The following is a 16,418-nucleotide window of genomic DNA, read 5'->3' as shown; positions in this document are numbered from 1 at the left end:
TATATGTAATAAATATATGTAATATATGTTATAGTAACGATATATGACTGAATTTACTTGTATTCATGAAATGTTTAGATTTTAGTGAGGCAAAACCCAAGCTGCAGAATATTATGGTAAGTACAGAAAGATTACCAGATGGTATCAATATCACTTAGAGATACATGCTGCTGTTTTCTGAAGTGTCTCCCACTACATTGGAATTCTTTAATGAGTGATAAACACTAGGTAATCATTACAACTAGAGTCAGTGCATTTAAACAATCACTTTTGCGGTCCGCTGCCATGCAAGGGACAGCTGAGCCATAAGAAGATTAATTTTTGAAAAAAAATACTATCAGGCTTTCACAAAGTATCTCAAGATATATGCTATTAAGGAAAGAGCTGTCATGAATAACACAAGTCAGTCTTAGCTGCTGTGGTGACCTATATCACTGAAGAATGTAAAAATTATACCTTCTTGCACTAGATGGTATTTCTTACAGTTTTTGAAGAGGAGCAATACCTGCAGTAGAAATTAAATAGAAATGTCCCATGAGTTCTGTAACAGAAACTGATAAAGGAATGGCAAATTCATAAATTCCTTCAGATATAGCCTAATTTCAGTGCTGCCGTCAATGTTCTGAGGTATGCTTCCTTTATATGGCCATTACGGTACTGAGTGTGCAAATCATGATTTCAACCTCAGCTTTCCTTCTGGGGGACTATCCAGAGAAAGACTAATTAGACTAACCTAACAATGAGTTTGGTCTGGGAGCTAAGCATGTGAGAAGTGATTAGTGCTTACTGCAAAGAAAGCAGTTGATCAATAGTGAATAAAAAGACAAGCAAGAAATGAGCGGGCATGCCGCATTCTTGGAGTCTGAAACCATTTATTTGTAAAGCTGTCTGCCTCTTTACCTGGAGCAGTCCACAGGCCAGGGCTAAAGGACACGGTCTGTCATTCAAAGAGAATATCCTGACCAGATCCAAAAATTAAGAAAAAAGAGGAGAAGCAAGAACTCTGTGACAAAAGTGGAGAAGGCAGGGAAAACTGAGAAGGAACCAATTCTGATGACAATGTGAACAACTCCTTACCAGGATGCTACTGATTGAAGAAACATTAAATAGTATTAGAGGATAGAATCATTAAAAGTCTGTCCAAATGTTCTTTCAAGATCAGAGGCTTCAGTAGAGATGGAAAAAGTACTTTAAAGTGCTAATTGTCATTTTTGTGTAGAGTTTTTACAAGCAGCAAGTGCCTGTGAGTCCCTGAGGGCATCCTGTGGTAGTACAGTCCTTGCTTACACTGGTCTTGTAATGCTGAAGCTGCTAGAGACTGGCTGGGAGCAGTGAGAGAAGGTCCTCCTCCTCCTTTCCCCCGTGCTTTTGAACACAGGAATATATGGAGATCACAGTGTCTGGAATGGAGACAGGGCAGCACTGTAGCAATATCTCTAGGAAAGCAGTAACTTCTTTCCCATGCTCAGAAAATAGCTATGCTTTTTCATTATTTTGCTGCACAGCTGCCCAGCACCACAAAGTTGATTTTGTAAGGAACCTTTCACAGCAGTCTAACAGTGTAAAAGGGATCCTGTACTGATTATGAATTGCGTTTAGGTGGAAAAGATATATGTTTGCAGCCCCATTACAGCCCATCTGCAGTTCCAGAGTAGTAAAAGGCCTATAAATACATCAAGCCCTGATTCTGTTTTTCAGTGTTTCACATGTATAGTACTTGTGTTTGGAATTTCAACTTAAACCAGCTAACTTTGAATGGATGCTTGACAGCAGCAGCATTTTCCTTCTTGAACCTTTGCTTGTATGGGAATAATAATTAGCTAACAGTACCTCCAGACCTGTTAATTTTGAACTTCAGTTCTTGACTTGCCTGCGGGAGAAGCCTGAGTCCCACTGAAAAGATGAGACACCTTCTTAATTTAAAAACTGTCTTTTGTCTCTGTATGTCCTCCTTTTTAATCCTCGTTCTTTCTTTGAACAGTCTTCTCTTCTTCTAAGGTCTCAGATTCTAGAAAAAAAATAACCTTTTAAATTGTGATGATGGGCCATGAAATAAAGTGAGTTAAGCTGGTGTAATGGAGGAATTATTGACTACTGTGGTGTGAACAGCTGAAGGACAGATGAAGAAATAAAGGAAAAAATAAAATATGGAGTCTGGGGACAAGATGAGAACTCTGGTGTTCATCTGCTTGATTTCATTTTTGTAAGACACATCTCTATATCTAAGAAAGATGGCAGCTTTGTGATAATTGTACTGATGGTTAAGGAGATTTAAAAAATAAACCAAAAAAAAAAGTATGTTTTTAAAGTTCCCAAGTCAGTGATAATGTGCCTACTATCCTACCCATTACTCATAAATAGTATTTATGTCTGTATAATACTTTCACAGGCCAGGGGAGAGGAGTATGGCTGGCTGAGACATAGTCTACCCTGTCATCTGCTGGGTGGTCTGCCTATAGCAGCATTAAAGACGTGCAGGGAAACAGAAGCCTGATGCCCTGTGTGCTTCTGTGTTTCTTTCACCCTGGCTTAAGTGCAGAGTGAAAGTCCAAATGATTCCGTTTTTAAGCACTGGTCCCATGATGTTCACAATTCAGTATCTGGGTTGAGGTTTTTTTTAGTTAGTTGAGTGTTCAGTTCTCTCCCATACTGGCCATTTATCTGTCTCATCTTCTGGCTCCAGGAGACAGTTTCTTTCACCCATGCATATGCCAGGAATTCAGTATGCATACGACACCAGTCTGATCATATAATTTTCTCTCGCAGCAGTCCAACAGACTGGGAAAAGGGCCAAGGAGACTTAAAAGGGAAAAACAGAAAACAAGACAAATGTAAACGAAAAGGCTAAAAACCACTAGGAATTCATGATGCCAAAGCAAGCAGAAGTGCTGCTGGCGCAACTGGCACATAGCTGATAAGAAGACACCAGAAGTGGTAGGTCCTCAGCAGCCAGTGCTCATCTGTGTGTCAACAGGCAGCAGGCACCCTGCCTGCAAATAGGTTGGTGGGCTCTGCTCCTCTTACACTCATTCTGCTGAGGCAAAATGGATGGTCTTCATCCTTGCTAGTGGCACTGTGCCACCTACCTGGGGACCATGGGCAGCACTGCTTTCGAGGCATGGGGAGCCTTGCACACTCACCCCTCCTCAGGCTCAGTTCAATGCTGGCATGTGTCACCTGATAGACCTTGCAAGTTCAGAGGCTCTTTAATTTTGACATGGTGTTAAGTTTATTACAACCTGGTGAAATGAGTCACTACCAAATCCATAGCTCTGCCCTTCTCCTTTCCAACGTTTTCATTAGGAAAGTGCAAAGTTTAACCTTTCAAATAACAGTCTTTTTAAAAAATGTGCAGTGCTAGAGCAATACAATATATCCACGGTATGAAAGGACACAGTTCTAGGGTAGCTGTTGCCTTTAGCTAGCAGTAACAAATCACAAGCTCTTTAAAAGAAAGCCCAATCTATTAAAAGTACTGTTGTGCTAGGGGGCCAGCAGACCAACATAATATAAAAAATCTAGGGCTTGCTACTGCAGAACTACTGAGACCTCTTGAAATCTGAGTATCCCTGAACCTTTTGATTTAAAAGTGAGCTGGAGAAGTTTTAACCCTTTGTAGAACCTGCACAGGAATTCTCTATCTTGGATCTGGGATAAGGTGTATATCCAATGGCCTCAAAGAGTTCCTAGCTGGGATAAAGTCTCCACACTAGGATTTTTATTTTTTATTTTTAAGAATCAATTTGTGTAAATAATATTGGCTGCAGATTTGTTCCTTCCAAGACTTTTAGTAGGACTACTTACTATTTTTCAAGTCACCTGAGTGATCACCATCTATAACAAGATAGTATTTATTCCTTTCTCCCAGCTGGGTGGGGAAATATGCTACCCTGACATAGGCATGTGTTTAGGCTCCATTATTTCCTGCCCTTGGGGCTAAAAACTGTAGTCCAAAAGGTAGATATTCTCATTTTTTTTCAGTGAATTACAGTAATTTGTTTGCCATCTTATCCAGTGAGTTCAAAGATGCCATTTTATGCTTGTTACAAAATTTGTAACTGTCCTCAAATTCTTTATATAGACTTCAATGGCTTTTGGATCAGGCCCTTACAATGCAGGGTATGTGGATTATTATTTCTTCATATTACCCTGAACAGTGAAGTATGACTATAATGTTCAGAAGTGCTTTACTGAGGAAAGAGGTATAATAAAATATTGAATGCAATTTATTAAAGAAAATCTTTGCCCTGTTTCAATAGGAATCTGAAGTTTTATATCTAAAGCACATACAACTATTCAGGTGTTAAGACTGGAAGAACTCTTGACCTACAGCCGCAAAAATGTAGGACTTTGGCTGTCAGTAAGATGTACTGACACCCAGATGAAAGGATCTGACCTTTTTTCCACTTGACTGTTAGTTCATATACATTAGATAAGCACCCATATACTGAGTGATCCTGATCAGGGATTCATCTGCTACCTTGAATCATACTACTGCTATCAACTCTAATTCTGAATCTTCCTTAATTCCCATTAAAACATATAGTTTATTGATTATGAATTTGGCTATAATTAGAGACATGATTTATCACCATCAGAAGGTAACGTTTCCAGTCCACCTTACAGGCTTTTTGTGTCAACGCTTTTGACGTACAAGGAGGCTGAGGCTCTTTTTGAGCACTTTCCACTTCCAGATTACCCGGAGGAAGGAGAACGGTGGGAGAGAAATGCACAGTGCTACTGGAGGACTGGGGAAGTTGGCTGCTTTATACCTAAGGGCTGTTGGAGCAAAGCCTGGGAGCCTAGGATGCTAAGTGCCAAGTAGAGCAATATTGCTGGTTTACATATTAATAATATGTAAATTGCTTGACTGCATTGTATCTCACATAGGCCAGCAAGAAAAGAGATTAAAATTTAGGCCCTGCTGAAAAGCAAAGGTAGGGAAGGAGCTGACAAGAGTAGCAAGATTAACCTTGTTTTGCTATTATTTTGCAGCATGTTACTGAATGATATTTCACATGCAGCTTTTACAGCCATCCCTGTTAAATATTATGTTCTTCCTGCCTCCAGCTGCCTAGGCACACTGTTTGGTTAGAATAATTACTTTGGTTTTTTTCTAAAGAAATTTATATATAATATCCAACACGTATGTCAACAACTAAACTCACATAAGGTTTTAAAAAATGTAATGTAATTTCTATATGAAGTCAGAAATTTCAGGGTGTCCAGCACTTCTTTCAGTCATGCTTTGGAGAGTAATGCATTGTGATTTAGGAGCTTACCTACTGAAAAAAATTGATTTAAGATTAATTCATTTAAACAGATTCTGACACTTTTTTTTTCCAGACTGATTAGAATCTGCCAGTACATGGGTCCACTGACTCCCTAGGGAGTAAAAGAGTCCTCCATGTGGATGAAACCAACAGAATCATGACCCAAATCAGGCAAACAAGCCAGGTGAAGACAACTGATATGGAAGTGGGAGATAAAGGATGATGATTAAACAAGAAAACACCTTCCAGGTTGTCTGCCAGAGCACAGGAGTTTTTAAATTAGGGCAAGAGAGGAGGAAAAGAAACTTGAGAACTGGAAGGATGCAAAGAGAAAGAAGTGGCACATGAAGAGGTAAGGGTGCTTAGGACAGCCTGGGGGATATTGCAAGCCTTAATTGGAGCCTCATATTATACTCTCTTAGGCAAAACAAAAGTACAACAGCAACACTTAGTGACAGAATAGGGAATGACAGTTAAGGGGAAGGGACGGAACAAAAGCAAACAAGTCCTAATGCCACTTTGAAGAAAAAATATATTGGGAATTCAGAGTGAAAGCTGTGCTCTCCATGTATTTTTGTATCTGCTATGTTGGAGATGTCAGTCATGCGACCCACTGGGAGACACAGGAAAGTTTGTAAGCTCTTCAGGATATTAATGTAATGAGAAACTGAAGACAAGTTAAATTAATCTACCTATTAAATATTTTTCCTTCAGAAGGAAAAAGGGAATGGGGTTGACAGAAAAATACTGTAAACCCAGAAGTGTGCAATGCAAAGCCAGCTTGTTTGTGGTTCTACTAAATAGTGTAGGTTGTGCTAAATGCAAATCTCAACGCATCGTCTTTCTTAGGATTATGGGTATCTGTAATTTTGATAGGATTTTTTTCCCCTAATAACACAGCTATGCACACAACTTGAAATTATTTTTCATTTAAGCTGTAGAATATCACCAACACACTACACCGCTGAATTTATGCAAAATGTTTTCTTGTACTTAGATGAAGAAGTGTTCCTGTGAGTCCCCAGCGCTATGTCGAATTACATGAGGACAGAAACACCGAAAATTTGAGAGTTTTGTTTTATGGTTGTTTTATGAAAATACCCTCCTTTTTATTATTAATTGATTTCATACATGTAATAGAATACCTATGCACAGTGAATTTCAAGCTTATGATAAAACAACCATTAACTGAAGTTTATGGCATAATTCAAGCAAATGCAGTTATGAACGATGAAGTTTTTTAGCCAAGATTACAGAAGAGACCATCTCCCTCTCTCCTGCTGCTTGCGTTGCCTTAGGGGCTGTACCTGGAGCCCGCTGCTCTCTTGCTACGTCCACAACTTGTGCAACTCCCTTTATTCCATACAAATCACTACCGAAATGTGTGTACGGTGACCACCAGAGGGACCCTTTGCACTATGGCCCCTTAAAACATGTAACTTAAAGTTTTATTTACGGCCAGGCCTAAACAACAGAATACTGCAGTACATCTTTTCCTAAGCTTTCACCAAAGGAATCTTACCGGCAAAGCCCGGCTTACAGCTACAGATGTAGCCCTCGGCCTTGTCGTAGCTGAAGGCCGGTGGCAGGCCTGGGACTCTCCCGTAGTGGCCGGCCCAGGAGCGCTCCACGCACTCACCCCCGGCGAGGCAGGGGCTGCTGCTGCACTCCCGGATGTCCTCCTCACAGCGGGGACCCACATAGCCTGTGGAGAGCCACGAGGAGAAGGTGTTTAATTGATGTGCTATCCATTCATTCCAGACCTGAAAATATTATTGTGAATATTAGATGCACTTGGTTTCAGACTCTGTCGTGTGCTAAAAGATTTCCTCTGCTTCTTGAAGGTGTGAACGTTTCCTTGCAGCTCCCTGCCCGGGCTCAGCAGCAGGATATTGCTATGGCTATTCTGCATTGCCTAGCTGAGTTTTGCTGTGCTCTACAGATACTGGTATTTTTTTGAAAGTAAGGTGGAGAGCTGCATGGATAACAAGATGCTATGTTGTGGTGTAGATACACTCTCAGGTTGTGTGAAGTTTTGCTTTTGCATCATCTCCTTATGACAAAGGAGGTCAGGGAGTATAAATCATTTGGTGTTTGTAAAGTGCTTTATCTGGAGTTTGAAGTGCCAAAAAACTCCCTGATTTCTGGAAAATGCTACAGGCTCTGTCTAATACTTTCATTTCTAATGCGCTAAGAACTGTGTAGTCCAACAACATTGTGGCATTTACTCCTCATAGTGTGCTGTTCTCTTGTGTCCTCAGTAAGGACACAGGTGTTAAACTTTCTAGAGAGACTTTCTTGTAGTTAGCCTGTGTGCCGAAAGATTCACAGAGTCTGGAAGAGCACAGTGTCTGTGTCCCCACTGGGATGGAGGGAGCCTTTTTGCAAACGGCTAGATATGCAAGCATTGCCGGAAGAGGAGAACACAGCCCCATGTGTTTCACCCCATACTGCTAGACAGAAGAACTTCCATTGGTGATATGGAGACCAGTTTCCCCATGTAATACCCAGTTTAATTTATATTTACAAACAGATGATATTTTGCACTGAAAAGTAATTTTTTAGATGGGTTTAAAGGCCATATTACTGAGGAGTTAAAAAGGGTCAGCTGCAGCAATGGTTCATTGATATCACATGGGTTGAAGGATTAAGCAACTGGAAGATAGATCCCAACTTTGACTTATTTCCTGTCTTTATTCCATAATACTGGTGCTTTTGGTTTTGCCAACTTCTGCTGTGCAGGGAAATCCTTAGCTGTGAAAGACAGCAACTTACACGTAGGGCTCATGATGATGAGTGAAGCCTGTCTAAACACAAGCCCATAGAGTATTTTTAAGGTTACATAGTTTCAACCTTTTACTGTATGAGGAAAAAACTGAGGACATATCTACTACCAAGGAAAGAGAGTGTTTATAGGAGAACTTAGACCTTACCTGGCCAACAGTGGCATGTGTAATTGTCAGCATTGTCCTCACAAGTGCCGTTATTGTAGCATGGTTGTGACCAACATAAGGGAGTTAGGGTCTCACAGTGTATGCCCATAAATCCAGTACCGGTACAGTTGCAGCTGTACCTGCAACACAGAAAGCAATGTTCATTCTAGCTGGAAGTCAGGAGATCTGGTCTTTGCTCCCAAACCTACGCAGGCTTCTTGGGTAGCTTTGGCTAGAAGCTTACACAGTTGAGGCCAGGCTCGAGATCACCATCTGGTACTCTAGGGAAACCGCAGCCATTGGGAACAAAACCCGAGCTTTTTCCTGAAACGTGGTTTTGTCTGGGGGAAAAAACTGCTTGTGAATTCAAATCGGTTTTGACAGATCATTTCTTCTGAGTTATTGATCTTTTTTTCTTCTTTTTTTTTAATTTCGTGGGGAAAAAAGTTTCTGTCATTTCCAATGTAATTTTTGTAGGCTTGACATTATTCACAAAATGAGAAGGGGAGAGGCAGTAAGTGTGTTAGTATTCGTTTCTCTGGGACTGGTAGAATTGAATTGACAAAAAAATTGGGCAATTTCTGTTCCTTGACTAAGTGATATTTTCTCTTTGATGAAAGCCAATATTTTTGTTAAGTTAGTACAAAAATGTCAATTGCTTGCATGCTTCCAATAATAGCAGTAATATGATCTTCATTTTGATAGCAATGTTACTATTCGGGGTTTAGAAGTAAACAAACTAGTGTATATATAAATGAACAATGTGCAGGTAATCAGCAATGCCTGGGGTTTTTTGTTTGTGGGTTTTTTTTTCCCCCGGTGAGATAATTATTATAAAATATGTAACTCCTATGCTTATTTCATAAAGTATTAGTTGCATGCTTGGATGATCTTTGTCTAATAATTACCAGAAACAAAAATTTATTCTTATATTGGTTTATTTTGCATTAAAATGATGCACTGGTTATTGTACAATTGAAATAATGGGGAATTTTGCTGAACAAGAGCAAAATATTTGATAGTTTCTGTGCTTAATATCCAAGTGTTAGACTTGAAGTAAATGTATGGAGAGAAAATGAAATTCTTGAACATAAGGGAGTATCGGAGAACAACTGGCTCCTGCAGCCTACCAACCCAAAAAGTGTAAACTTTTTACTATGCTATTTAAGTGTACATAAGCAGAAACTTCTGGTAGGCCAGTTTATTACTAGTGTATGGATTATTCTTAAATCAAAATCAGAGATGACTTAGACCAGGTGGCATTTGAATTTAGGATATAAAAAGTAATGAGGAAGATGTGAATCAGAAAAATAATTTTCCTTCCAAGTTATGTTCTCAGAACAGAAGTCTCTTTTGCTGTGTTTTTCACACATTTCCTCCATGTGCCTTCAGTTTGGCGCTGTTCAGCTTTGTGGTGAAAAACTTTTTCTGCCTCAGCCCATGCTCCTTTTTCCCTTTGGTCCAGAATGAAGGGGCAGTGAGGAATATTCACAACTTGCTGCTTAACGTGAAGCTTCACCTGTGTGCCTTTTTTCTTGGGTGTCTTTGAGTGTTTGATGTTGCTGTTGATCTTCAGGGATTCTGGAGAGTACCCTGTGTTGGGCAGGCTGTGACTGAGCAGGCAGATGCCTTTTTCTATTAAGAGTGAAACTCTTAGATACTCTAATTAGCGTATTTCTTGGGCTTCTTGTTTGGTGTTCTCACAATATGCAGAAAGAAATAAGTGCAGATGTTCTTTCCTATGCAATCAAAAGAGCATTGAAGGTCCTAGCAGTATTTCCTATGGAAAAAAGGCTTGGAGCATGCAGAGGTATCCCCTGTGCCTGCGCACACCAGGTTTTGTAGGTCCAACTAAGACACCTCTGTAAGTTGCTGAATTTAAATACAAAATGTGCAATAATGTGAAACTGCTTTTTAAAGAACAAATTCTACATTGTTGCATTCATGAAACCTCACTGGAAGAATCAGTCTGAAATTTGGGAGAGAATTTGGTTCAGTGTTTGTATTTACAACTTTAAATGCTAAATCTGTCACCTCGCACGTTTCTGTGAGAGCTGGTGGCACACACAAAAGCCTCAGCTGTATGGTAACATTAGTCAGAAAAGGAAAACTACTGTTTAAAGACTAAAATTCTTCACTTAACCCCCAAAAATATACCAAAAGAAGGAAATTGCTAGACACCCTTCTGTTTTGAATTGCTTTGTTGTCCAACCTTTTTCATCATGTAACAAATGTGGAAAAAGCTCCAATCGTTCTCCAGATATCCCGCAGTATTACAAGCCAATTAAAATTGCTCTTACATGTACCTCAGCTTTAAAAGCTAGAAGAAAAATGAGCAGGATTAAGTCTGGCCTGAATGAGCACCCCAGTTGCTCACCTCATGCGTGTATCCTCAAAAGGCTCGCAGGTTACTAAGTGGGTCTGCTGTGAACTAGTCGGGTGCAAGGTGACCTCCTTCTCCCTGCTGTCATGCTTTAGCTACACTGGAAAACAGTAAATTGCTTTGTCCTGCTCAGAGTTATTCAGTGCTGCTGAAAAGGAGCTCCGCAAGGTTGGTACCATGTCACTACTGTACAAAAGCTCATTCCCAGAACGTGATCTCTTCGCCCTCTCATTCAAGTTGAGCATGCCTTTGGCTGACATGATTTTTGGACTGATGTTTGCAGCACTAAAATCTTCAAAACTGCTTTATAAAAACTGGAAAATACACAGTAGAGGACAAATCTTACACTGGTGAGGGGAGCGCCTGCATGAATACTCATGAACTTTCAGTTTTTTTTTTCTATAACATAGACTTGAGCTTATACATACACATTTTAAGTTTTGGGAATGTCATGCTGAGTATGCAAAGCCAGTATTGGTGAACAAATGCCAAAGCTTTGGCTGCCTGTCCTGCACTTGGACCTCTGTATGGGACTATTAACATCAGGTGGAGAAATTTACCTTCTGTTGCCTTGTACTCTCTTTATATTTTTTTCCTTTGTCCATAGACTGCAGGTGATTTTGAATATGGAGCTGTTGTCCTATATGCCTATAAAGACCCATTTGCTAAGGATATCTATTATGATGGTTACTATTATTACAGTTTTCCTCTGCCCCTTTTCCTAATGCTTCTGTCTGTCAGTGAGGGCAGCTGCCGTTGGCAAATTCAATTATATACCCTCTCACATGTCTCTTGGAAACTAAAGTTTGATGAGCGTTAGAAACAGAATTCATCTGTAAATCACAGTCCTCAGGGCCAGACAAACAACACTTTGTAAATATTTAATGTAAAAGTACAAATGTGAAAGATGTACCAATTGATTGGTCTCGGCCCTAAATGTTTTGTTGTCCTCCTGGCTCTGACACCAGACTTGCATTCTTTAATTCTTTTCAGTTTTAAAGTGAAATCAGTGTAGGATCAAGGAGTGAAACCAACAATTTGAAATTAAATCAGCTACCTGGCAGTCCAGGCTCTCGTAGCATTCCCGTCTGCAGAGGAGGAGCTAAGAGCACCATGCATTAGTGTCACTCACTAGAAGACATACCTGTTGGCATAATCTGTGCACTGTCCCCCATTGAGGCACGGCTGGCTGATGCACTCGTCAATGTTGGTTTCACAGAGGTCTCCGAGGAAGCCTGGCGTGCAGGAGCAGGCGAAGCTCCCCAGGGAATCCTGGCAGGTCGCACCGTTCAGGCACGGCTGTGATGAGCACTCATCTACTTCCATCTCACAGTTTGTACCTTCAAAAGCAAAGAAAACAAGCAAACCCCAAACTTAGAAGTACAATATTAATCTTACCTTTTTTTTTTTTAAGTAATTGCCTATTTTTAAAAGGTATTTCCTTCCTTAATGTTCTTTGCAAGACTAGTTCTTTTTCAAGGTTTGGGAGAATTTACAAAAGAACAAACCAGCTGTTATTCACAAGAATAGGTAGGCTAATAACTTTTTATGTTAGCTTGAATGTGGAAACAGAGCAAACCGTTCTGTTCAGAAGTGACTGTTCTGAACTGTTCTGTACAGCAGTGACTAGTAATTTAATGACCTCAGAAGAGTCCGCTTAAAGCTGCGCAGTTAACTGAATTAATTGGAAAGCTGTCTGTTTAGCTGTGTTTTATTGCTTAATTTTTTTAAGATTTAGCAATGTGTAAATAAATTGCTCTATGATGCCATGTTTGCAACAGGTCAGAATCTTAGAGCTGATATAAAGAGATAATTGAACTAAGTCAGTACTAATATCAGTTTACAGCTATTTATGATAGTTGGCAGGTTAAATATACACTCCTTTTTCTCATCTGTAGCGCAGTCCAGGAGTTACTGAGAAAATTTAATAACTAATGTCTCGCAGCTTCTGCTTTGATTATTTCAGGTATGATAATTTGTTTGATCATTGGCTTTTGATTATTTCTGTATGCTTATGCAATTATTTAGTATTTTGAGTAATAAGGAGTGATATTTTAAAAATAATTTTCACCTGCCAAGTTGATTTGTTTTACCAGCTACAGTATCAGCCACAAAACAGATGCAAAATGGAAAATTGTAATGAAGAACATGCTTTTAAGTGGACTTCCCTTTCTTTTATTTGGCTTACCAAAGTAGCAGTAGTCTTTTAAATAGTTTTCAGGGGAATTTCCTTCTTGAAAGATAATTTGCAGTCCTGAGAATAGGTTCCTTTTTTCTTTTTTGAGAAGTAAAGTTTTCAGTACAAGATGATGGGGCAGGCTTTCAAAAGATGGGATTAGACACATTTTGATGATGGGTATTGTATTAGCAATTTATTTAGGAGCTTGCCTTTCATTCTTTCTTTATTCTGTTTTTGCCAGATCTGTTCTGCTGTAAAATTTATACATTTTAAGGATAGTTTTCTCAAAACACTGAGATGACTAATACTTAGCACTGTTACTTATTACTGACTAATAATTTATTTTGACCCTTTTGAATGCAGAGTCTTTAAAAAAAAAAAAATCCTTATTCTGGATAAATACCTGGAAACATGTTAAAATACCAAAACAAAATTTGAGGATGTTGGCTCATAGCTATTTTTCACTGTATTGAAACATAACAGTGCAAGTTCATTTTTCTAGCAGTTATGAAATATTAGGGCTGTAATTTTAGGGAATATATTTTTATAGTTTCTTCAGACCACATATAGAGGATGGGTGAAGTTGCTGGTCCTGTGCCTCCAGTTTAAGGTTCACCGATTCAGTTAGCCACTACTTTCAGGGGGAGCCTGCCACGAGACCCTAGCACAGGAACGCTCTCTCATGGATTTATGGTAATGTACATTACATCCAGATATAGTCAGCAATCCCTCTGTGGTCATTGCCCTGTGAATTCACTGTAATTGTAAACAGTGTGTTTGCAGAAGTATGTCTAGTGACCGTAAATCTGCCAGAGCTTGTTAACAGCTTACTGTGAACACTAAAAATCATGTGACAAAACAAGCCCTGTTCAACTGATCCTCAGTTCAGCCAAATTTAAAACTACAGGCCTGAGAACAGCCTGACAATTAACATGGGAACATAGTGTTGTTGTTTTGGTTCATGTCTTTAATGTATCAAGCCCAGTAACCTGCCTTCGGCAATGTTGCCTCAGAAGAAAACTCCTCTCTGTATAATGCATCCAGCCAATGCGATATGCCATGCAAACGGGAGGAATTGCCTCCTAGCCTCCACTGAATCTCCTGTCAGGCTTTCTTATATGTGAAGAAGAGAGATTAAAAGATTAGATCTGCATTTGCACCTCAGTCTAACATTCTGTCGTAAATATGCTGTATGCCAAATATCATATGCTGGAAAGTAAAAAAAGTACCATCAAGCCCTGACACAGTTATTGCATGGGGCTGCAGCATCAAGAGCAAAGGGTTCCCATCCTAGAGCAGGCAGAGTGTTTTCAGTAGATACTGAACTGCACAAGTGGTTTGAATTGAAAGACTGGGCAGGTGGATATAAGTGATATTTATGACTTTTGCAGTTTCCTTGAAGAACTGATTATTTGTTATGCTGCTTGCTTTTTAAATGAGTTTTACTGTGCACTTTTTTGTACAGCCCCAGTCAATAAAAAGTAAATGCAGGTGAGGATGAAAGAGATACAGCCAACATTTTCAGGCTTGCCTGCCTACAGATATATTGTAAAGTCACCTTCTGGTCAAAGATGCTAGAGGTTTGCAGGCTCAATGTAGTTCCAGGTGGACTCTTGTGTTCTTATTATGGCTGGAAATTGGTATCCTGGTCACTCCTCCCACTCCTCTGCACTGCAGTGCTGTGCTCGGGCACGGCAGGTTCAGAAGACTGTCCCAAAATTCCTCAATCTGTATATGGCAATCTTATGTGCACCATCTGGATGGAGAATGTCAGATAGCTATTTTTGAGGCGTCAGCTTCGAAAGGGCAGGAAGAGAGTTCATCAAAAAACTAGATAGAGGGAAGAGTTCAGTTTCTTGGAGCAAGGCTTGTCCTTTTTGCACACAGGTCTATACAAACCACCAGTTATCTGCGTGCGCGCACAGACATAGGATGTTACAGGTATTACAACACTGTACTAACCAGACACAATTGGAGGAGAACCGTGGGACTAAATCCAGTCAAGGGTTTCAGCGCTGGGAAGTTATGAACTGTGGCAAGCACTCTTTGGTTGTATGCGCCCTCTGCTAATCTTTATTTTGAAAACCCTTTGAAATACAGCCAGTACTGCTGGGATCCTCTCACATCACAGTCTTGCAGTTAGGAATCCCAGCAGCAAGCTGATAACTTGGGCCAAATCTTCTGCTTAGGCTGGCTAGGGTGTGAGGTGGGGAGCACTGGTTTGAAACTTGAAAGCTGGAGAAGGAAAGAGACTTTCTACTTTGTTGGCAGTTGCTGTTGGGTGGATAATGCCATTTGCTATCGATATCCACAGTGATGCTACCATGAGCTTGTTGGGAAGTGATATCTGTATTTGAGGTGCTTCATCCCATGGTAGAGCCTGCCATGCCTCTGCTTGCCTTTAAGTGCTTTAGACTTACGACACATCTACTCTAAATATTTGCATGGCGTATATATTATTGATAAGAATACCGCATGAGAACTTAAAGATCCATCAGGAATAATTTCTTCATGTTGTACAGAGTTCATCCCAGCTATGGTTACATCATAGTAAAAGGTATTTCATCAAGAATGAATCTAGCCCATTGTACCTATTGTGTCTGTCACCAAAACACTTTCTCCTGCTCTTGCTTGGGCTAAGACTGGTTTTTGGAACTGCCACGCACCCCTGACAGTTCAAACTAAAATGTTCGCTAGCAATGGAGGACTGGGTTCAGCTGTGTCCAGCAAGGTGATTAACATACCTAGCTGTGGGTAATAACAGGATTTTATACCATCCTCGGCTGGGGAGAATTAAAAGCAAGTGCAATTAGTGCAATGGAGGAAAAAAACACATTTGATTAAGGTAGCCAGCAAAACTTCAACAAACCAATTGAGCTTCATTATTTAACAGCTGTGTGACACATGTCTTGTAAATAATGTCACACATGCAGAGCATTATCATAGAAACTGTGCATTTCATGCTGAATTTTCCACTCTTTGGCTCTTGGTGCGTTCTAACTTCTTCCATTTGTGTAAGAATTATGTGTGACATTTCTCAGCTATTTTAAGAAGTGCTGCAACATACCAGTCATACGAAATAGCAGTCATAGTCCATGAAACAAGTAGCAACTGCAGCCAGTAACTCAAGCATTTGGTTAACATTACTCCTGTAGATTTACTGTACATTCTCTACCTACATATAAAGAGATATAACCTTTTTAACATCTTGGGGAATGAGATGAGGCTGGGTGACTTCCACAGTAATTCATGGTGTCAGGCCAGGATAATAATGGTTGGCAAGATCCCCTGACAGAGTAAATGAGGGTTTTTATTACCAGTGGGGACACCTCAGGTCTTCCATCCAGTAATCCCCCTGGCTTGTGCATTTAGCGCAACTTGCAGCAAGGTGCAGAAAACAACAAAAAAGAATGCTTCTGATAAATCATTTTGCTAAGTAGCCTTTAAAAGCTGGTGTTTTACTGCTGAAGGAACAGTCTGCTACTCCTTTACAGAATTATTATGATTAGTCTCTTTGCTGCAGGAAGCAGTGCTGGAGCTGCATGTCAAAACACTACAGCCTCTTCTGCTTTGTATTTTAGCCCTCTTCTCTGTCCTTGGCTTTCTTCTTATTTCTTAACTCTGCTTGTGCGGAGTGTGGAGCACTCAGT

General features: G+C 40.0%; 1 protein-coding gene across 1 annotated transcript in view; it reads right to left on the bottom strand.

Moving 5' to 3' along the window:
- The window catches only part of CRB1 (crumbs cell polarity complex component 1), a 109,188-nt gene that overhangs the window by 55,795 nt on the left and 36,975 nt on the right, over positions 1-16,418 (bottom strand). The window contains exons 4-6 of the mRNA XM_075095511.1: positions 11,734-11,929; positions 8,207-8,346; positions 6,796-6,978 (exon numbers count right to left, since the gene is read on the bottom strand). Coding sequence (XP_074951612.1) covers positions 6,796-6,978; positions 8,207-8,346; positions 11,734-11,929 — 519 coding nt within the window. The remainder of the gene's footprint in view (positions 1-6,795; positions 6,979-8,206; positions 8,347-11,733; positions 11,930-16,418) is intronic.

This window comes from Phalacrocorax aristotelis, chromosome 6, assembly GCF_949628215.1.
Source record: "Phalacrocorax aristotelis chromosome 6, bGulAri2.1, whole genome shotgun sequence".
NCBI lineage: Eukaryota > Metazoa > Chordata > Aves > Suliformes > Phalacrocoracidae > Phalacrocorax > Phalacrocorax aristotelis.
This window is presented reverse-complemented; position numbering and strand designations above follow the sequence as displayed.